Here is a 22,771-nt window from a genome sequence, read left to right on the forward strand (position 1 = left end):
AGGAGGAGGGGCTGGTCCAGGTGTCGGCAGCCAAACCCAGGTCGTTACCGGGTAAGTGCTGGAAACATATCCTTGCATGGTTGTTTGCTAAGACTGCTGTTGCTGACATAGAAAATTCCTGGAAAATCCCTTCTCCCTGACCTTAGTCGGACTTACTCAGTGTCCTTTCTATGGTCTTCGTGTATTTAAGTTGGAAAAAGTGATACTTGTTTTTATTTTGTATCCTTTCTTCCAGAGTCCCAGAGCGGTTCCCAAGAGACCTCTACTACTACCCCAGCCTTATCAGGCTCCGTTGCCTCTAAGAAGTGTGGTAATTGTGGTGATAGATTATCTAGTTCCCACACCAAGCCTTTCTGCTATAAGTGTATTTACAAACTAGCGGGAAAAGAAACCTCGGGCTTAATGAAAGACTTCTTAAAGTCTGTACAAGAAGAAATGCTGACTACAATTCAGTCAGTACGCTCTTCATTGGGAACTTCAGGGACCTCAGAGCCCAGGGAACCCTCTTTAGTGGAGAGTACCTCTTCACAGGAAAGCTCTTTATCCAGGGCAGGACCTTCAGGTCAAGTACCCTCATCCCAAAACCTCCCTTCAGCCCAGCCTAGGGAAAGAAGTAGATTATCACCAGAGGAAAACCGCTCAGACTCTCAAACCTGCTCGGACGTTGAGAGGGACAGGGACTCAGAAGAACCTGATGAGGTGGAACCAGCTAGAAATCTATTTGGTTTAGAAAACATGCAGGTACTCCTTCGGGCCATTTATGCCTCTGAAGAGATACCCGACCTGCCAAAAGAAACCTCAGCCCAGGATAAACTCTATAAAGGACTAGGAAAGAGGCCTTCTAGAGTTTTACCTATCCACCAATCCTTAAAGGGATTAATCATTCAACAGTGGCAACTGCCAGATAATAGGTTGAACAAAACAGGATCTTGGAAAAGGAGATTTCCTTTTAAGGAAGAAATAGAAAGATTTCTAAAAAATCCTAAACTAGATGCCCCGCTGGCACAGGTGACAAAAAGGTCAGACCTCTCCTTTGTTGATACAGGCAGCATAAAGGATGTCATGAACAGTAAGGCAGAGTCCCTACTGAGGAAAGCCTGGGATGCCAACGCTTCAGCAATGGCCCCAGCTTTAGCTGCCTCCTGTGTGGCAAGGAATCCCTTCTGTTGGGTCGACAGATTGAACAAAAACCTTACAAGATTCCCTTTCAGTAATAGGGAAAGCAGTCGCCTATCTAGCAGATGCGGCGGTGGAATCTGTTATAGCATCCGCCAACACTGGGGCTCTCCTGAACTCCGCCAGAAGAGCCATTTGACTCAAGGAGTGAGAAGGGGACTTTACCTCTAAGACAAAACTCTGTGGTCTGCCTTTTGAAGGGTCCCTACTATTTGGGTCTGGGTTGGATGAAGTCCTGACCAGGTCCTCGGAGAAGGGAAAAAAGTTTCCTGCAAAACCCAAAAAAGAGTGCCAGAAAATTTTTTCGTGGCCCCCTGGAACAAAGACAGCATAGGAATAAAAGGGAGCCTGCCAAAAGATGGGGTTTTCGGAAAGGAAGACAAAGAAACAGTTTGCTCTTCCCTTCCTCTTCAGGCTCAACTCAACAAGTGATGCCAAAATCAAGGTGGGGGCAGAAATGGGAATAAATTTCAGTCTCCCCATATATTTATTCCCTTATACAGGAAGGTTACCGCCTACAATTTGCCTCGATACCTCCCATAACAGTAACTTACTCATGTCCCCAAAAAGATTCAGATAAAAGAAGTCTTATTGCAAGGGATTCAGGAACTGGCAGAACAGTTGGTGATAATTCCGGTCCCAGAAGATCAATTCTTCCAGGGGTTTTACTCCCATGTATTTGTGGTCCCAAAACCATCAGGAAAATATCGCCTGATAATAAACTTGAAAAATCTCAACAAGTTTCTACTTTACAAAAATTTTTCGATGGAAACCATTTATTCAGTATGGAAGAATCTACTGAAAGATGTTTTCATGACTACGCTAGACCTCCGAGATGCATACCTGCATGTTCCCATTTACCAGGAACATCAGCCCTTCCTGAGGTTTGCAATAGTGACAAAAGAAGGGACAACTCACTTGCAGTTCAGAGCACTACCTTTCGGACTAGCAGCCAGTCCAAGAATCTTTACAAAGATCCTGGTAGAGGCGGTGGCCCATCTACACCTTCAGGGGATAGCCCTGATTCCCTATTTAGACGACCTACTGATTTTTGGCAAGTCAGCAGCTCAAGTAAACTTGGATACCCAACAGGTGATAGACTCCCTAAAAAAGTTAGGATGGCTTATCAACCTGTAAAAATCATCCCTGAAACCTACCCAAATACAGATCTTTCTGGGGTTCCAGGTAGACTCAAGGTCTCAAACTCTTCCTACCCATAGAAAAAAGGGAGAAAATAGTTTCCTCAGTTTTAACCTTCAAGGAGGCTCCCTCCTGTTCCAGAAGAGTCCTGTGACTGTCGGCCAGCATCCCAGCGGTTGTGTGGGCACAACTCCACGCAAGAGAGCTTCTTTTCTTCCATCTGTCCTCTTGGGACAGGAGGATAGAATCTCTAGACAAATTTGTCATTCTTACTCCGCAGGTGCAGAGATCTCTGGAATGGTGGACAAACCCAAACAACTTGGGGGAAGGCAGACCCTGGGGTCAGTGGAATCCCATAAAGATTACCACAGATGCCAGCACGAAGGGTTGGGGAGCTCATCTGGAGGGGGCTCAGACGCAAGGGATCTGGGACAAAAGAACAGCACAGGCCTCGTCCAATGTCAGAGAGTTGAAGGCAGTGGGGGAAGCTTTAAAAGCTTTCCAAAAGTTCATTTTAAACAGAGAAGTTCTGATTCTGTCGGACAATACCACAACTGTTGTCTATCTGAATCGACAAGGAGGTACTAGGTCAAGTCCCCTCTTAGCCCTGACCAAAGAGATCTTGGGGTGGGCCGAGGGGAGGATAATTTCCCTTGTGGCCATTCACATCAAGGGAAAGAACAACTCACAAGCAGACTTCCTCAGCCGTCACCTTATAAAAGGAGAATGGGAACGAAGTCCCAAAATCTTCCAGTTAGTGGTACAAAGGTTTGGGAACCCCGAGATAGACCCGTTTGCCTCCGCTCAGAACAAGAAGGTAAAGAGTTTCTTCTCCCTCACACGGACCAGAGGGATGGCCGGATTGGATGCACTAGCCCAACCGTGGCAGTTCAATCTAGCCTATGCCTCCCCCCCCCCCCCCCCATGCTAATTCCCAGAGTCCTACAGAAGTTGTCAGTCTCAAAACCTGCAATTGATTCTAATTGCCCCATGGTGGCCAAAAAGGCCTTGGTTTGCCATCCTGAAAGCCATGTCAGTAGCTTGCCCATGGCATCTTCCAGTTTCACCATGCCTGCTGTCTCAGGGACCAGTGTTGTGTCCGGACCCAGGATTCTTCCAGTTGACAGCCTGGTTACTGAGCGGCAACTCTTAATTTCAAAAGGCTGCTCAGAAAGAGTAGTGGACACACTTTTGCTGAGCAGAAAGCCAGTTACGAAAAATATTTATACAAAAGTTTGGAAAAGGTTTTTTTGGTATTTTTGTTGGCTAGACAGAGGGTTACCCCTATTATAAAAGACAGGTTCCCCCCTTGGGACCTGACCAGGGTCCTAGAGGCATTATCTAAGGATCCTTTTGAACCCTTAAAGGAAATCTCCCTTAAATGTTTGTCTTTAAAATTGGCCTTCCTGCTAGCCATTACAACCGCAAGAAGAGTAGGGGACCTACAAACTCTCTCTATTAAAGAACCATTTATGGTGGTTTTTCCAGATAGGATTGTCCTAAAACCAGATCCTCTGTATCTGCCAAAGGTAGCATTTTCTTTCCACAGGACACAGGAAATAAATCTACCATCCTTTTGTGATAACCCCAAAAATAGTAAGGAAAAGGGTTTCCATTGTATTGATGTAAGAAGAGCCCTTCTCGCTTATTTAGAAAGGATCAAACCACCTTTTAGTCCTTCATTCTGGGCCCAGAAAGGGACTGCAGGCCTCCAAGCCTTCAGTATCTAGGTGGATCAGACAAGCAATTACCACCTCTTATGAGGCATCCGGTGTTCCTGCTCCAACTAAGATTAAAGCACACTCAACAAGAGCCCTAGCTACATCCTGGGCCGAGAAGGCTGGAGCTTCATGGGAACAGATCCGCAGTGCAGCCACCTGGTCCAGTCATGACCCCTTCCTGAAGCATTACCGTGTAGAAATACTGTCTCAACATGACCTAGCCTTTGGCCGAAAAGTCTTACAGGCAGTGGTCCCACCCTAAGGTAGGCCTATGGGTAATCTATTATCCTCTCATGTTGGGCCATCCTGGAAGGCGAGGAGAGAAAACTTCCCGTTAGTCAACCGGTAATGGTCTTTCTGATGAGCCTTTCAGGACGGCCAGCCTATTCACGCCCTGTTAAATGGGTAGGGTAACAATGGATAAAACACAGGTGGGTAAGTACCTATAGAATTATTGGAACACTTCCCTCGGAAATGGTTGTGGAAGATATTTTTTTACAACTGGGGGCAGAGGGAAGGGTGGGGCCTTTTAACAAACTGTGATTGATTGTGTTTTCGGTTGGGAGGAGCCTATCAACTCTCATGTTGGGCTGTCCTGGAAGGCTCGTCAGAAAGACCGTTACCGGTTAACGAACGGTAAGTTTTTGCTAGTATGGATACGAATGAAGGGAGACTGATATGCCCCCCAAATAAGCTAGCTACTCCTGTAATTCTGACTTTACTACATAAAGAATGCATTTTGATCAAATAACAATAAGTAGACAAATATTAAACTAAGCTATTTTTTTTCCTGTGATACTTATGAAAACCTCCTGAAATATTAATACAATTAGTATTTTTACTTACCTTACCTTTTTACATTACAGTCTCCTCTCTACAGCAGTGTCTTCTGCCTTCCAGCCCCCTTTCACATTCCAGACCCATCTCTCCCTCCCCTCCTGTATGTCACAGACCACTTTTACATCTGTCTCCCCTCACAGCTTCCCTTCACTATCCTACCTTCACAGCAGGGCCAAGGGCAGGAGGTGCAGCAGGTATGGATGGACGGAGGGCGAGAGCTGTCCAACTTTTAAAGTTAAGAAGCAGGTGTTTGGTTGCTAGGTCTACCCCACTTCCTAGCAACCTATCACCCACTTGTTAATTTCTAAAGCTGGGCAGTTCCTGCTCCTCGTTCACACCTGCCACACCTCCCACCAATCGGTCCTGCTGTCAGAATGATAGCAATGGTGGCAGTGCGGCAGGGTGGGACACCTGAACACCCAGGCTGCTAAGTGGCGCAGCCTCAGTCCGGATTGGAATGTCACTTCGTCCAGTATTTGACTATATGTTACACATGTGAACATCCCCCTTAAAACAAAATAGATCTGTTGTAGAACAGTTTCTTGTCCATTTGGACCTATACCTTTACTGATATTTACAAATATTTTGAATTACTGCTGTTTATATGATCTACAACCTCTGCATCGCTTTTATATGTAAACGCGGAATGAACTTGCACACTGATAATGGTAATGTGTATGATTTTACAGTCTCCACCTAGAAGCAACAAGTCCCCAACAGAATTAGAATCCAGCAAGGAGAGTACAAAATCTGGGAGACAGAAGGTGCACGTTTCATTGAGGCCTCAGCAGCTTTCTCAAACTTGGTCTGAGGAATCCTTGTCTATGACACATTCAGGTAATAGGCTTTTCTGTTTTATTCATTCTCAATTTTGCTATTGCTAATTGGGCTGATTAAGCTGCCATGCCTCGCTACATACCTGTGACCAGCAGTTCGCACCAAAATGCACCAATGAACTGGTTAAAGTGCATTTATTACAAAAATCTATTATCTTAATTGTACAGTACAGGGCCCAGGCCTTTTGTACATGGACCATGGATTATAAGCAGGCTAACATCAGGTCATTGGACACTGGCAAAAACTTGCTAAAGCTGCCCCTAATGTGCATCTTATATAATCTGCCAACTCCATGCGACTCCAGTTTTTTCTTGTGTTCTTAGGTGATGGACCTGTTCTCATCTGGAGAAATAGTTCTCTTTTTCAGCTATCTAGTCTTTTTTTGTTCTGACACTTCATTCAAGATCTGACTGCATATTGACCTGGGTTATCCATCAGTTTCTGGATTGGTACCCCTCAGTGTTACCTCAGGGACCATACCCGGGCAGTTTGTTTTGTTTACTTCAATCACTGGGTCCTGTGTTAGGTACTCCCCTTGAAATGAAGTGCAATATGTGTAGTTATTTGCATTATGCTGTACGGGTCCAGGGTCGTGCTCCATTTCTATGCCTCCCAAAACCTGATGATCCCCTCTGGGGGGTATTCCCCATGTGATGAGTGAAGCCTAGACCTCTAGTAGGCCCAGCATTGTTGACGTGGTACCCAAGCTTCAGGCACTGGCTCCTGCATGGGAAGCTCATCTTGGTACTTGGTGCAATACATGTCCAGGGTCATGGTCCATCACAATGGAATCCAGTCCCTGAAGACCCCTTCGAGGGGATGCCCACCATTATGGGCGAAGTCTGGACCGTATATACAGTTAAGCATTGTGAACAGGTAAAACGGTCACCCTGTATATTTCACAGTTACTGTGTGAATTGGGGCTGTGTTTAGAGTGTATTCACTTCACAATCCAAACTTTTCAAACTTACTGCCAAGATTTATGCACTTAGAGTGTAGTCTCTGGTGAATAACCAGATGTTACATCACACCGCATGCACACTTTAATGCCACTTCCGCCTAGAGCCCTTATAAGGTACTTGGGTGCTTCCTCCTACCCTTTCGCCACTAGGATTAGTTGCAGGACTGTCTACACCTGGGTTACCATTTACCAGACACGCTTACCCTGACTCCCATACTCTACTCTGTAAATACCATGCAGGGGAATACCCTCACTTGTAGCTATGGCAGAGATCAGGTAGGGGATCAAGGGGATCAACTCAAAACAACAGACAGATTTCTTCTGCCTGTAGTGACTTCTACTGCCATTTCCCAACCAGAGTCGGACTCTGATGTGCCAGTCCTAGATGGCGCTGAACCAGAAGGAAATGAAGGGATGTAGGGGGAGCTGCAGAAGAGTTCTTTCCCCCACAATGTTGCAATATGCTTGCTATTGTTGAAAAGCTTATTGCCTCTGCAAAAGCCTTGGTATTGTACAGGTGGACTCGCCTCCATATTGCCATGCCCTTTTAGCCACAAAAAGACCTACTGAGCATTGCAAAACATTCACTGTTCATGAACAGATAGAATAGGCTGTCTATAAAGATTGGGAAACTCCTGAAAATCCTACCTGAAATCCAGTTGACAAAGAGTTTACAAATACATTTGCTATTCCTGTGGTTTACCCTGCCATCTCTGTCTTTTAACAAACCTCTCAGTGTACCCTCTAAAGATGTTCTGTGGACAGAAAAACTGAGACACTCTTAAAAGCCTTCTTTACCTTGGTCTTTACCTTGGCAGCCCCAGCCCTACAACCAGGTCTTGCTGCTATTTTAGTATGTCAAACTGCAGCTAACTGGACCAGGACAATGAACAACCAACATGACCCTGTTTTTCCGGTTTATGCAGTTACAGAGCCATTACAAAATCTTCTATCTGCTCCTCTTCTTTGTGTAGCTGCCCTGTCATGAGATCGATATCCAGAATGGCTTATCTCTGTTCATATGCGCGGGATTCCCTGGCTAAATTCTAGATAGCAGCACGTGCCTTAAAGAGATGCCTCACACATGTCTTTTCAAGGTAGACGCCTGTTTGGTAAGAAACTTGACCAATTCATTAAAGAAGCCACAGATGCAAAAGTTTTTGCTTCCTTAGCGAAAGATAGCAAAACCATCCTCCTCAGGTACTCCTAGCTCTTTCAAACACAGAGCATCTTCACTCTCCTCCCAGACTTCAACTTCAAAACCCAAGTTCAGCCCTTCCTTTTTGCATAGGGCTTGGACCACAAAAGACACCAAGCCCTCTTTACAATAAAGGGGCGCCCTCCCGTTTTTTAAAGTGGTTATAAAGCTAAAACATTTTTTACCTTAATACATTCCCTGTGTTAAGGTAAACATTTTAGGACTTGCTGTGCACCCCTCCTCATTATGTACATATTTGCCAGCACACCGTGGATCATCAAGTACCGTCAAAGTTTTATTACAGAATAATCCTGAACAATTCAGAGGGTTTTTCCTAAACCTGTTCACTTTTTCAAAATCAAATGATGGCATTTGTCCCATTTTGGACTTAAAACCCTTAAAAATAGCTGTATGTACCAAAATTTTGCATGGAGTTTGCAATATTTGTTATTTCTTCTCGCAGATCAAGGACATTTGGGGCATCATTGGACATCCAAGATGCTCATTTTCATTCTCATTTTTTCCACCCACCAACACTTTCTATGTTTTGTCGCCCACTCTTCCACATCCGGAGCCTTCACAAATGTACTTGCACCCCTCCTGATCCTGCTAAGTCCTTGGGGCATTCGTGTTTTGGGATACCTAAATGGATCTGCTGCTGGAAGACTGCTTAGTTATGGTCTTGTCTTCCAACATTCAAAGAACTATCCAGCTCCTTCAACCCTCGGGATATGTGATCATCTTCAAGGAGTCTACCCTCATGCCTTCCTTTTGACTAGAGTATCAGGCACTGACTTTAGACATGGCCCAGGCCAGTATTTTCCTTCCAGAGGAAAAGGTTGCATCTCAGAGGTCCAGCTGTCAATCTGTCAGATCAACCAGGCATCCCTTGATTATCTTCTGCAAGAGGACACTGGGCCTTAAGATGATGGCCTCCTTTGAGGTGATTTCCTTCCCTTAGCTCCACGCCAGATCTTTGCAGCTCAATATCCTTATGACGTGGGGCAAGCAGATCTCTTCTCTCGATAGCCTACAACTTCTATCCAGCCAGGCAAAAATCACCCTGGCATGGTGGATTCTCAACTCTATTTGTCAGACTGGGGCAAGATCTTCAATTCCCTGTCTGTCCAGGGCACCTGGTCCCTACAGGAGTCAATGCTCCCCATCAGTGTTCTTGAACTTGGAGCTATAAAGACTAACTCTCCTACACAGTCATCCACTAAGGTTACAGTCAGACAAAGCAACTGCTGTGGCCTACATAAACCACGAAAGAGAACCAGATGTTAAGCAGCTCTGAAGGAAGAAAGCCTAATTATCTCTTGGGTGGATAACCACATTCCAACTTTTTTGGCCATCTACATTCCAGAGGTGGTAAATTGACCTAGCTGCAACATCTTCCTTCTGAAAAACTGGCTTCCTTTTTGTGCTCCCTGAAAGTCCCAGAAAGGGTCACCCCATTTCTTCTTCCACCATAGCTAGCTGGCTCAGATGGCTCATTTCCAGGGCTTATTTCTTCAAGGAAAGGGTTCCTTCCTTCTATATTAAGGCCTGCTCCACCAGATGTTGGTGTATATGGTTGCCCACCCCACAGTTTGCTTGGGGATGTTCCATGGTCTAGGACTACAAATCCTGTGTCATTTACTGTACAATAATGGTAGTTTTGACTTGCCTGTAATAATTATAATTTGGAGTACATCACAGGACACAGGCCCCATTGTTTAGCTCTCTGTTTCTCCTTATTGCTTTCTACAAAACTGGAGTCCTACAGAGTGCATGGGGTTATACTGCGGGTGCATGGGGGGGATGTTCCCAGCAAAGCTTTTGCCAGTGTCCATTTACCTGAAGGTAGTGGCATCTTAACCCAGGTTCTATGACTACAGATCTTGTGCCTTATATTGTACAAGCAAGGAAAAATTCCCATTTTTCTATTTGTACTCAGAGTGTGTTCATTCCACAGAGACCACCTCTGACCAAAGTGACATTGAAGGTCGTATCAGAGCGCTGAAGGAGGAATTAAGGAAACGCAAATCTGTTGTGGAAAACCTGAAGAGAGAACAAAAAAGAAGACAGAAAGAAAGATTGCGTGCTCAGGAAGCCATTTTACTTCAACAGCTTCAGGCAAGTTATTTTATAATCATTAAAATTACAAGTCTAGCCTATGTGCTTTCGTATTAATAGGAATTCGCTATTTAATGTCCTATGTTCATCCTTTTTGGGAACTATAGGTATGTTGGAAGGCGTTCAGGAATGCATAGTCACTGGGAAAATAGGGTTGCAGGTCTTTTTCATGTTAGAAATTATACAAATGTATCACAATGTGCAATCAAATTTAAACTTTGTGCTATGGCTGTATAGTGTTATGTAAAAAAAGAAAAGGCTGCAAACAAATATTTTTTGATTAAATTCCATCAATGTATATTTGACATATGAACAGCTGTATTGAGATTTGACATGTGTCATTTCTTGCAGTCCTATGATGAGTACATTCAGAAGACACAAGCTGAACTGAGCCAAGAACAAGCTACAACACCACCCAGTGTGAAGAGTGTGACTAAAGCTGACCAGGGTTTATTTTCTGTGCAACCTGATTACCCACAAAGGTATTCCCTGATGCAACGTCTTTATTATGTACTATTCATTGACTAACCTGTGCTCCATCTTCCTTGAGGTAAATGATCATTTATTTTTGTTTGTTAGAGCTGACAGCACTCTTTCCTTTAAAGCTGAGAGTGAAGACGTAAAGGACATCAGCAACAGGTCTGAAGGTAAGAAGTGACATAGGGGTTATTATTGCTGAGAAATTCTGCCAAATGTATACTGGTGAATAAGGGAGAAGTACTTAATTTATGTTATTTCAAGCACTTAATTTACTTTCAGCAGAAAGCATCAAAGAAGAGAAACCTTTGGCTAGAAAGGAAATTGTAACTGAGCGTATCCCTGATGAACCTGCACTTGTATTGGAGCCTTTCACAGCCAAAGAAGATGTCGGTGCTGCAAGTTCTCCATCGCTCCCAGATAGGGATGCATTATCAAGCTCTGCCCATGACAGTTCTGTGTCCAGCATCCATTCAGAGATTACGGAGGATGTGCTGGATGCACAAAGCCATAGGTCCCTCTCACCTTTGCCAGCTCTGAGCCTTCAATTAGGGAGTGAGACTCCAGATGAGTATGTCTCCCCACAAAAAGACCACTCATACTCTGATGATTTTGAGTCATCTGTCCCCTTAAAGCTGTCAGTCTCTGAAACTCCACGTGAAGAGTTTGATATCTCATTGACAACACCAGGAAGGGAGCTACACAGTGAAGTTTTTTTTGAGCAAGAAGTGGATAAAGATGAACAGAAATCAGCTAGTCCTCACCTTCTGGACATCACAGAAGTCAAGCCTCCCGCACTGGAACAACTTCCCACCAGTGATGTAACTGACCCACTTTCAGGGTTTCAGCTTGGAGACAGAGTGTTAGTAAGTGGCGTACAGCCCGGTACACTACGTTTTAAAGGGGAGACCCTTTTTGCAGAAGGAATATGGGCTGGTGTGGAGCTTGACAAATCTGAAGGCACCAACGATGGCTCCCTTGGAGGTAGTAGATATTTCTTATGCTCGCCTCTTTATGGAATATTTGCTCCACCACACAAAATCACTCGGCTAGTAGAGGAAGAACTTGTGTCCCCCTCAGCAGAAAAATGCATTTTAACAGAGGATACAGAAATTTTAAATCGGGGTGACTTAGATGGCCATCTTCCTTTAACTGAGGACTTTGAACAAAAAACCCCGGAAAAGACCCCTTTGCAAAGTGCAGAGTCTAGTGTTTCTGAGTTACGCACCCCTTCTATACAAGAGGAACTGCAAGTGGACATTCCTGCTGATACTGCAGTCCTGGACGAGGAGCACAAGGAACCACAGGATTCCCTTTCAGAGCTTACTGTGAAACCTCAGGAGGACAGCTTTAATAAAAGAACACCAGAAGTGGGCATAATTTCAGATAGTCTTCTGCAAGCATGCCTGAAGGACACTGTTGTCTACCTCCAAAACATCCACAAACAGCGGGCACAGAAAATTCAGCAGAGCAACCAGGAATTCCACACTGTTCCTGCTTCAGAAGAGATCCCAATACAAGATCTTCACCAAAAACTGGTGAGTAAATTAAGGAATAATCTGATAAAAGCCTACATGCAGGCAGTATAAAAAAACATAATCAGCACAATGGACCTAATTTAGTCAGATATGTCCCTTGTGCTGATGCCTCTTCTGTTAGGTAAAATCCTCCTCCATTGATGCCCACCTCCCCTCTGGCTATTCTGGTGCAGTGGGCGATTGAGCTGATGGAGCTGTCACAGGATCTCTTCAACAGTGCCTGATTATGTCTGCCCTGCTCCTTCTTTCATAGAAGCCAGTACTACAGCTTCTATGAATGGAAGACGGATGGATGATTCAAAAGTGCATCCTCTCCATTCATAGAAACTATAGTATGAATGATGGGGCTTGCAGGAAAGGGTGGGTGTCATCAACACAAGGGACACATCCTACTTACTGTAAGTTATGTCCCTTGTGCTAATTGTGTTTTTTTTTTGTCTGCACTTGAGCTTTCAGAAAACATTTAGTTAGCAATGAACACTTTTCCATGTCTTTTAAACCTTCCTATACACACCATGGTATTTAAAGGGTAGAACAAGCTCAGACTTTATCTGTAAAGTTTTTATATTAAACTGCTGCTTCGGGCCCGCTCTGTGGAAATTACATCGGCCGCTATATCAATTCTAACAAAGCTATATCAATTCTATTAAAACTAAACAAAAAGTTTTGGCGAGACCTGAGCTTTAATGTTTTGTGTCTAAAAACCTAAGATGTATACATCAGATCTCTTTATCTCTTGCCAGGGACCTTTCCACAATACTTTTACTGAACAGAAAGTCACAGAGTTTGACCCAACCCACAGCATACTGTCTGTCCTTGGAGAAGATGCAGACTGGTTTGAGGAAGATTTTGGACTGAGTAGTCGTAGAAACCAACTCCTGGAACGTGCTCCTTCAGCCGGTACCGTGACAGAACCAAGTATGTTAACCCCTCGAACTGAGGCACCTCCAAAGCCTGCTCAGCCTATCTCTCCACCAGAGCTCATCATGGCTGTTCCTCACTCTGTGCTAGAGGTTGAGCAGCTGGTCCAGCTTGCAGTGGATGAGTTGTGGGCATGGAAACAGCTAAGCCTGGACATTGCAGTGATCCGAAACAATTTCACACATCGTGAGAATGAAGAGCAAAGCCCATCCTACAGTGCCTATAAAGAAGTAGGTCATAGTTGTAACTACTTACTGCATAGTATGTGTTGCACATGCTGGGCCACTTTGCTTTTGTTTTTTACGTTGCTGTATTTTTGGTTCTTTGCAGATGTTGTTTGACCTGACATTGCACATATTTGAAGAGATCTGCTCTCCTGACCCCCGAGGATCTCAACCACCATGGAAGAAACCCTTACGTATGACTCCGTCATACTCCCGCCGGGTAAAGGATCCCAGTAACATGCAGGAAGTGAAGGTACTTTACTGTTTATAAAATTACTTGTGTGGTTTTATATGCATTAGCATTATTAGAGAGTTAAGTTTTTTTCCTCTTTTGCAGTCTTTCCTCACAAGCGAAGTTCTTAATCTACTAAGTTTGAAAAAGGAACAAAATCATAAAATGGATTGGCAGAGGATGATGAAGTTTGGAAGAAAGAAGAGGGACAGAGTGGATCATATATTGGTAAGGGACACCATTCTTCATTGTCACTCCATTGACACTTAAAGAGGTTGTAAAGTCACATAACACAATTAGAGGAGTTGTGCAAAAAGGTATTTAGGATTATAATTTTTTAAAAACTGACCAACTGCAGTGAATATCTTGCTAAAACAGCGAAGATACAAGTCATTGTGTTATGTAATGCATTGGAATTGAGGCAGCAGGAGAGAGGAGGGGCTCAGAGGAGATTGGCTCTACAGACATAGGCTGGAGCCGACAGGCACAGAGGGAGAGGGAGAGGAAGAGACACTCAGAACACAGCGGATGACAGAGGCACGTAAACTGACCACGGTGATCAGGGCTTAGCAGCCATGATTACCGTGGTCAGCACACAGGGGGGGGGGGGGGTCACAGGAACTGGCAGGATGAACCAGGGATTTTAGATTTTTTAAAAAAGGGGCAAATGACCATGCAACAGCATTATGCTACAGATCATGCTTTAAAGAAATAGGAGCATTTTTTTTTTTTTAATTTTAGGGTAGCAACAACTTTAAACTGTCACTAAACCTAGGATCCTGCATTCATTATATTCGGTACACAGAACATGGAAATGCAATAGTTTTAGTAAATATAAGCCGCTAAATACCTTTTCTCATCAGCAGTGCAATGCTGATTGGCTCTGTGCTGATCACATGCACTCTCCTAAGAACAAAACAAACTCTAGCAATACACACCAAACTGAGCATGTGCAGCTTGCCCCCAAGGCTCTGTTCTATCAGGAGATGGATTGGGGAGGATCAGAGAAGACAGGATCAAACTGCCTTTTTACACAATGTAGAGGGTTAACCTAACCCCTTAGGTTCCACAGTGAGTATAGCAAGCATGCTTTACTGCATATACAGACATATTTTACGGTTGTGGGATTAGTGACACTTTAAACGCTCCGTTGTGTTACAATATGGCACACACATTAAAGCATAAAGAATGGGCTGCCAACGCATCATAAAAGATATAAAAAGGAACATGACTCTCATTTTTACAAAGTAGCGCAGCACAACGCACAGTACTGTATATGCTGCTGCTGTGTGTTGGGCTGTACTATACAATGCATTTGTTTACATTCATCATGAATGGCACCATTCACAGAGCAGGTGTGTTTCTACGGATCACATGTTAATGGGTCTCAGTGATTTGTATGTACCTAATGCTGAACGCCTGGCAAAAGACTGAGAAAAATAGGTGCTGACTGTGGGGCCAGTATAGGGGAAGGTATAAAAACATGGAGGAGATGGGGGCAGAGGTAAGTAATAGGTAGGTGGTTTATGGTTGGAGGACAGGTTAGAGAGGCTTATTGATACATCTGCCCAGGAGTAGCATTGCTGGAGCAGACTACCTTTCCTTGCATCCATGGGAAAGACTGCTTTAGTATGGATGGGAACAGGTGTGTGGGTAAAAATAGGCAGATACTGCTGGTAGGAGACTTGATTATTAGAAGGGCGCAAAGGGTAATCTGTCGCAATAACCACGATGCTGAACAGTTTGCTTTTTACCAGGAAAGACCCAGCTGTTATGGTACACATTGGTACAAAAAAATCTAAAGATGGAGCATTCAAAAAAAAAAAAGATTTCAGGTACAAAGTTTAAGGGAAAGGACCTCTAAGGTATTATTTTCAGAAATGTGATCTAGCCATCGGCCACACCAGAGAGCCAACAGTAGCTGAGGGAGTTTAACAAGTGGCTTGGAAACTCTGGAGAACTTTTCGGTCATATCGCATGCGATTCTGTAGTGCGATTTGTGCCCATTTTTTTTGTATTGACGCAAATCACAGCGCAAAGTATCTGCTTCTTTATCGCCAGCATTTGGCAAGTACTGATACTTACACAAATATATTGACACCGATATCTGTATCAGTGCATCCCTAATTACACAAATATATGTGCAAATATATCGGAAGTGACTTTAGTAACTCTAATCTACCGTTTACTCTAAGGACCCTGAAAAGGACAAACTGCTACTATTTGAGCGTAAAGGTAGGCAGGTTTAAAAGAGAAGTATGGGAATCTCCCCCCCCCCCCCCCCCCCCCAAAAAAAAAAAATTCATAAGAGAAGTATAGCCAAAAAAGCTTTGGCCATACTTCTCCTTTAACCTTAGATTCCTAAAAGGTTTTCTACTGTTAGAGCAGTAAAAATGTGGAGCTTCCTCCACCAGTAAGTTGTCCTAGCTGAGTATGTCGAGGGCTTCAAAAAAATGAAGGGCTATGGGAATTTACAGAAAAATGTTTAAAAAACATACACACACATTTGCTGAACTGGATGATCCTTTGTCTTTTTTTTTCTAATTTCCAACCTTGTATGCTTTGTAACCCTGCATTGAACATGGTGGAGGGGCTAGCGCATGGGAGCTCAACCTGTGGCCCTCCAGCTGTTGCCGAACTGCAATTCCCGCCATGCCTTGCCTTTGGCAGTCATGCTAGTAACTATCAGCTTTGCAGTTCCTCATGGGACTTGTAGTTCTGCAACAGCTGGAAGGCCACAAGTTGAGCACCCATGGGCTAGCATGTGACCATAGCCCAAAGTGCCTTTAGTGAAGAAGCTGAGGGGGACCAGTCACGTGGATGTAGGGAGTTTGCTGAAGCCCAAAGTAAGGTAAATATTTCTCCTGTTCTGTGCATACCTAGAAGAACTGAGCGTTTTATCCCTTGCAGAGCAGGGGGCCCCACTCCAATGGGTTTTTTTTTTTTTTTTGTCACCTTCCCTTTTTACCTTGACATTAACTGTTAAATTTGCATACCTAAATAATTCTTATATCTTTTGGACATGTAGGGTTTTCATTTGTTACACTGTTTTAATAAAGAACCCTGCTGTGTTTATTTTAGGCTGTCAAGTGCACAAAATATAAAAAATACAAGTTTTATATATTTACTTTTAAATAATGACAGGAATAGTGGGCTAAGATCCATAGGTTTGCCCTGCTCTTCTAAGAGATTTTCACTGAACCACACAGGCCATGTTATTCATCCCTTCTGGCACTTCCATGCCCCCCTCCCCTTTTATTACCAATTACAGCCACAGCTTGCTCTGTAACCTTGCATGCTGCACTTTATTTACAATGACTATAGTACAGGGGTGGGGAACCTCCGGCCCGCACGATCCTTCTGTCCGGCCCCCCGTGCCGCTGTGTCAGAAGGAGACGATGGCTCCGTTCTGACACTGAATTCTCCGAAAAGGCTGGACCCGAAGCGCAGAGCAGCGCGCCTCGAGCCCGCCCATTTGTGTGACAATAGCGAATGAAAATTCGCTACTGTCTCACAGATCCGCCTTCCTCCTCGGCCAATGCATTGAAAGGGGGCATGCTGTGGTCAGTCTGCATTGAAAGGGGGCATGCTGTGGTCAGTCTGCATTGAAAGGGGGCATGCTGTGGTCACTCTGCATTGAAAGGGGGGCATGCTGTGGTCACTCTGCATTGAAAGGGGGTATGCTGTGGTCACTCTGCATTGAAAGGGGGGCATGCTGTGGTCAGTCTGCATTGAAAGGGGGCACACTATACCTTGATTACTGAAGGCCCCTTTCACACTTTTGTGACCTCAAAGTCACGCAATTTTTTACAGCGTTTTTTGCCGCAAAGCAATGCCTATTACATTTATGCATACATTTTGTACGGCCCCCGAATGATGTTACAAAAATCCAAATGGCCCTTGGTAGAAAAAAGGTTCCCCACCCCTGCTATAGTAGCTGATAAGTACAAATAAATAAGCAATAGTAGTAATGTTTCCAAAATTCCCAATTGTGTTTGAAAAACAAATTTTCTCTAGCGCTCATCGACAGACGTAGTCCTCGGTGATACACCACCTTCGGGTTATGTTACCTCCGCAGGAGCAGGACTAGACAGGAAATTAAAAAGCTCTGGCCACACCCTAGGGGCAGTCCCAGAGGGTATATCCTCTCTCTCTCTGCCTCAGCAAATCAGTTATTTTCTGTCTAGTTAGGAGTAAGGACCTAGATACCTTGCTGGGATCTTAGGTCCTGGCAAGAAATTTTTTTCTAAAAGGATTTTTGGACAGCTTTTTTTCTCCAGTGTTCCTGTGAGATCTTCAAGCAAGAAAGCTGAACTGGGCGACGGGCTGGATGTTGAGATCCGGTGGTCACCCCAGTTCAGCCTACGAGCGCGTGCAGGCCATAGCTCCGCGCTGAGTCGGCCGCGACAAAGTCCCATTAAAGGACTGAACCCGCGAGTTAAACGTCTCGCTGAAACGCCAAAGACCATGAGTCACGGCGTCTGTATCGGTCGACAGCCCTCCCGCCCCGGTGGAGAGGGGTACTGTCAGGAGTTGGTGCCCGCCTGGTTCCGGTATGGTGAGTAGTATGTTCCCCCTGTTTTCCCTGACGGGTTTTGTGGTGAACGCGGGCCCCTCTCTGTATGGTAAGAAAGAGTTTCTTTCTATCCTATAACATGTCACAAATCCTCCTACTTTGAGTGTGATTTTATGTGTGCAAAAGCCAGGAGGCTTGGTTTGGGAGCTAACAATCTATTGTATACATGTTTAAAGATGTAATCTGTGGCATTCTGGGAATCTTATGGGTTAAGTATAAGCTACCTACCAGTCAGAAGCCATGGACATGTAGACTGCCTTCCAAGTCAGATCTCCAGCTAATAGCAGGCCTCCCGAACGGCCATGCGGTCCGCCAGGGCCGGTACCGCCAAACACGCCAGATCCCCAGGCAGAGAGAGTGTTGTGTGCCTGCAGCACACCGCTAGTCAGCACAGGCCGCCGCCATTTTTTTTTTTTTTTTGCTGGATCGCACGAGCCGCCATTTTGGCGTAGCCTCGTGTCTCCAGCATGGGGGCGGCCATGTTTTAGGTGATTCTACACCTCGTGGAGCTTGGGGGAGGCGCCGGAAGGCGTACAGAGGGGCGGAGCCGCCTCCTTTCTTCCTGGGCAGCCAGCCAAAAGACTTCCTGTTTGTCTAAGACAGCGCTGTAAGCTGTTGCAGTTCAACTCTGAACATCAAGTGGTGAGCCTGGGGGTCTATCTCTCTCTCTCTCTCGATCGATAGGGATCCCTAGCAGGTAACACTAAGGGGTTTTTTGTGGCGCTGAGGGTCAAAAAAAAAAAAAAAAAAAAGTTTTTTCTTTACTTTGAATTATATCATCCAGGAAGTAACTGGAGTTATTATGGACCCTGCCACACAGATTCCCCCACCTGTTTCCCTCGAGGGGGCCTCGGGACCCGCCGGTGTACAGAGTATAGAGTCATTTACAGCAATTTTGGAGTCTATGGTGGCTCGGGTGGAGGCGGCCTGTCAGGGACGGGGGTCAAGGAAGCGACCCCCGCCTACCCCTATACTATCTGACACCTCTGACTCTGATTCAGAGATGGTCACTGCAGTTGCAGGTTCCTCTGCAAGGGCTGCTATCCCAGGTAAAGCCCCCTCAGACAGTGAAGAGGACGCTTCTTCTCCTGCTATAATTCAGGAAGAAGCATTGGTGGACGCACTAGTTGTGGCAGTGCAAGAAACCTTAAAACTTGAGGCTTTACCGGCAGAGGCAACTGAAACAGAGAGGCCTTTTGGGACTAATAAGCCCATCAAGACGGCGAAGGCTTTTCCTGTACCTAAATGTTTTGGAAATCAGATTAAAGGAGAATGGGAGCATTCTAAACGTACCTTTACTATTTCCAAGCGTATTGCTAGACGCTATCCGTTTGAGGAATCCATCATTAAGAAATGGACGGTACCACCAGTCGTGGATCCGCCTATTTCCAGGCTGAATAAAGCCACGGTTATTCCAGTGGAGGACACTTCGTCCTTTAAGGATCCGGTGGATCGAAAGATAGAAGCGGAGTCCCGCACTATCTTTTCTCTGATAGGGTCAGCATTTAGACCAGTAATTGTTATTGGTCTAGTTTCCCAGACACTTACAGAATGGGCGAAGATGGTACGCCAAGATCTTAGGGGAAAAGATATTCCCCAGGAGACATCTGATTTGATAGAACAGATCATACAAGGGCTACGGTTTATCTGTGACGCAGCCTTGGACACTACTCCCTTGTTAGGGCATGCATCTAAGTTAGCAGTGATCCTCAGACGTGTGCTGTGGTTAAAATGCTGGTCAGCTGACCTAGGTTCCAAAAAGACTTTGACCAATCTCCCTTTCCAGGGGAATCGTCTATTTGGAGCCAACCTAGATGAAATCATTAAGGATGCCACCGGGGGCAAGAGTACTTTTTTGCCACAGGCTGCAAAAGCTAAGGAACCTCGCAACAAGCGAGGACCTTTCTTTACCGCCCATAAAGGACGCCCGGCTGGTACTTCCGGGAAAGGCAAGACTCCTCCAGGAGGGTTCAAGAAGGGCTGGTCGGACAAACAGAGGACCAACCCAGCCAAACCCGAAGTAAAGGAGTACACAGCCTGAAGGTGCGCCCCCACCCAATTTCAGGGTGGGGGGACGTTTTCACCGGTATTCAGGACATTAGATCGAGCATCAACCACTACTACCGGTGCGATTCTTCCCTTCCAACATTTAAGTACAGGAAGCGGTAGTTACCGTTCCCTGTATAGATCTTTTCCTTTACCTTTTCCTAAGATTAGTCCCGATACCTCACAGGAATCGGATCTGATTGACCAGATAGGCCAAGTAGCCTCTAGTCGGGTGACTTCGGTCCCTGAGGTTCAACCAGAAAAGATCACCTTGCCTGATAACTATCAGGTATCTGATAAATGTGTGGGAACAGAAAACGACCAGACTTTCTCGGATGGTCGGGGCCAGATACCTCTAGGGACGCCTGGTTCAGATCCAATCAGCGCCAGTGGTCCTAGAAATTCTAGGCTGGCCTCTTCAAGCCGGCCTGGCCGACTTGGACAGGTTAGTCGCAGACGTTCCGTGGGAACTTCGTCTCAGGGAGTGTCTGTAGTCTCAAGGACCTATTTACCTTCGTGCTTTACAGTCGCTGGTTTTAATGGCCTGGCCATTGAGACCCAAGTACTGAAGGACAGAGGTTTGTCTACTTCTGTCATTCCTACCCTTATTAAAGCAAGGAAAGCGACTTCCAGCAAAGTCTATTATCACACATGGAAGACTTATATTGCGTGGTGCGAATCTTTAGGATTTCCTCCACGTACCTATTCGGTGTCTCGAATATTGGCCTTTTTGCAACAAGGGGTTGAGCAGAAGCTAGCCTTGAGCACCATCAAGGGTCAAGTTTCAGCATTAGCTATCTTCTTTCAGAAACCTTTAGCTACCAAATCCTTGGTGCGGAATTTCATCCAGGGGGTGCGGCACCTGGCTCCTCCAGTCCGCGCGCCCTTACCGCCCTGGGATCTTAATTTGGTTTTGTCGGTTCTACAGAAACCTCCCTTTGAAAACATCAGGGAGATTCCCTTGCTTACTTTATCCCAGAAGGTGGTCTTCTTGGTGGCTATTACTTCTGCTCGCAGGGTGTCAGAACTGGCTGCATTATCATGCCAGTCTCCATACCTAGTCATTCATAGGGATAAGGTAGTACTTCATCCTAAGCCATCTTTTCTTCCTAAGGTGGTTTCAGATTTTCATCTGAATGAAGATATTGTACTACCTTCCTTGTGTCCTCAGCCCAAGCATCATCGGGAACATGCGTTGCATTCCTTGGATGTGGTTCGGGCAATCAGGGTATACCTGAAAGCTACGGAATCATTCCGTAAGACGGATTCACTTTTTGTGATCACGGATGGCCCCAGAAAGGGTTTGCCTGCATCTGCCGCGACCATTGCCAAATGGATTAGACAAACGGTGGTACAGGCTTATTCTATTAAGGGTCAGAGTCCTCCGTTCCCTGTTAGGGCGCACTCCACTCGAGCGCTCAGTACTTCCTGGGCCTTTCGCCATCAGGCGTCAGTGGTCCAGGTATGTAAGGCGGCCACTTGGTCGTCGGTACATACCTTTACTAAATTCTATAAAATTGATGTGACGGCATCGGCGGATGCCTCATTTGGCCGCAAGGTTTTGCAGGCCGCAATTTGAGGAGACCGGTGGTCTACCTCGAGGGTTTTTTTCTGTTTGAAAAATTTTTTTGTTGAGTCTCATCATTAAGGATGAGCATTGTAAACTTCTAGTTGGCACCGGTTGGGCCTTCTAGATTGGGATTTGATTTCCATTTTCCCACCCCTCAGTCGTGATACTGCTCTGGGACGTCCCGAAGGTGGTGTATCACCGAGGACTACGTCTGTCGATGAGCGCTAGAGAAAAATGGATTTTTGTAAAATCTTACCGTAAAATCCTTTTCTCTTAGCTCATCGACAGACGTAGTCCCCGCCCCTCTGTTTTGGAGTTGGGTTGGGTTAAATTCTCTAAGCACTGCTTTTTCACATAACTGATTTGCTGAGGCAGAGAGAGAGAGGATATACCCTCTGGGACTGCCCCTAGGGTGTGGCCAGAGCTTTTTAATTTCCTGTCTAGTCCTGCTCCTGCGGAGGTAACATAACCCGAAGGTGGTGTATCACCGAGGACTACGTCTGTCGATGAGCTAAGAGAAAAGGATTTTACGGTAAGATTTTACAAAAATCCATTTTTATCAAAGGTTTTCAGAACATATGTATAAAAATTTAAGATAACTGCCTCATGGTGTAATAAAATCCAGCAAAAGAAAAGACTATAAACTCACATGAGATATGCATATAGGAAATCCACAACAAGATGGCCGCGGTCCTCAGAGTGATCACGTCGCACGTTCCATAACTCCGCCCTGCTCGTTTCGTCATATGTTGACGTCATCAGAGGCTTTGCATTTTATGAGCTGAAACGTGTTTGTAAGTTGGATGCCTGTAGACCGCTATTGTTGAGGGAGAACTTGGTATAAGTGGCCCAACTGAACCTATAGGAGTGACGGAGGCCTGGTGAAAGCTGTGGAGCCTGGGTTTATACATGAAAACCTTTGCTAAGACTTGTTTCACACTACTGCGACCTGAAAGTCACAACTTTGCCTGGCGATTTGCTGGCAACTTGAGTACTACTTTGTTGCTGCTTTGTCTTGTGTAGGTATGCAGAGATAATAGCATACAAGAAAATGCCATGCACTGCCTTGGTAATCTTCCTGTAATGTCTGATTCAAATCACATCAATATAGATGGAGAGCCGACTTGGAGGCAACTTCCATTAAAGTCTATGGGCACAAGTCTGATAGACATCTTGAAGTAGTACAGGAACTTTTT

At 45.1% G+C, this 22,771-nt stretch overlaps 1 protein-coding gene across 1 annotated transcript in view; it reads left to right on the forward strand.

The window, feature by feature from the left end:
- Nucleotides 1-22,771, forward strand: part of CEP350 (centrosomal protein 350) — a 124,440-nt gene that overhangs the window by 94,305 nt on the left and 7,364 nt on the right. Inside the window, exons 31-38 of the mRNA XM_082266484.1 lie at nt 5,567-5,714; nt 9,831-9,991; nt 10,343-10,473; nt 10,571-10,638; nt 10,751-12,006; nt 12,750-13,157; nt 13,258-13,404; nt 13,489-13,611. Coding sequence (XP_082122610.1) covers nt 5,567-5,714; nt 9,831-9,991; nt 10,343-10,473; nt 10,571-10,638; nt 10,751-12,006; nt 12,750-13,157; nt 13,258-13,404; nt 13,489-13,611 — 2,442 coding nt within the window. The remainder of the gene's footprint in view (nt 1-5,566; nt 5,715-9,830; nt 9,992-10,342; nt 10,474-10,570; nt 10,639-10,750; nt 12,007-12,749; nt 13,158-13,257; nt 13,405-13,488; nt 13,612-22,771) is intronic.

This window comes from Pelophylax lessonae, assembly GCF_965119305.1.
Source record: "Pelophylax lessonae genome assembly, chromosome: 8".
Taxonomy (NCBI): domain Eukaryota; kingdom Metazoa; phylum Chordata; class Amphibia; order Anura; family Ranidae; genus Pelophylax; species Pelophylax lessonae.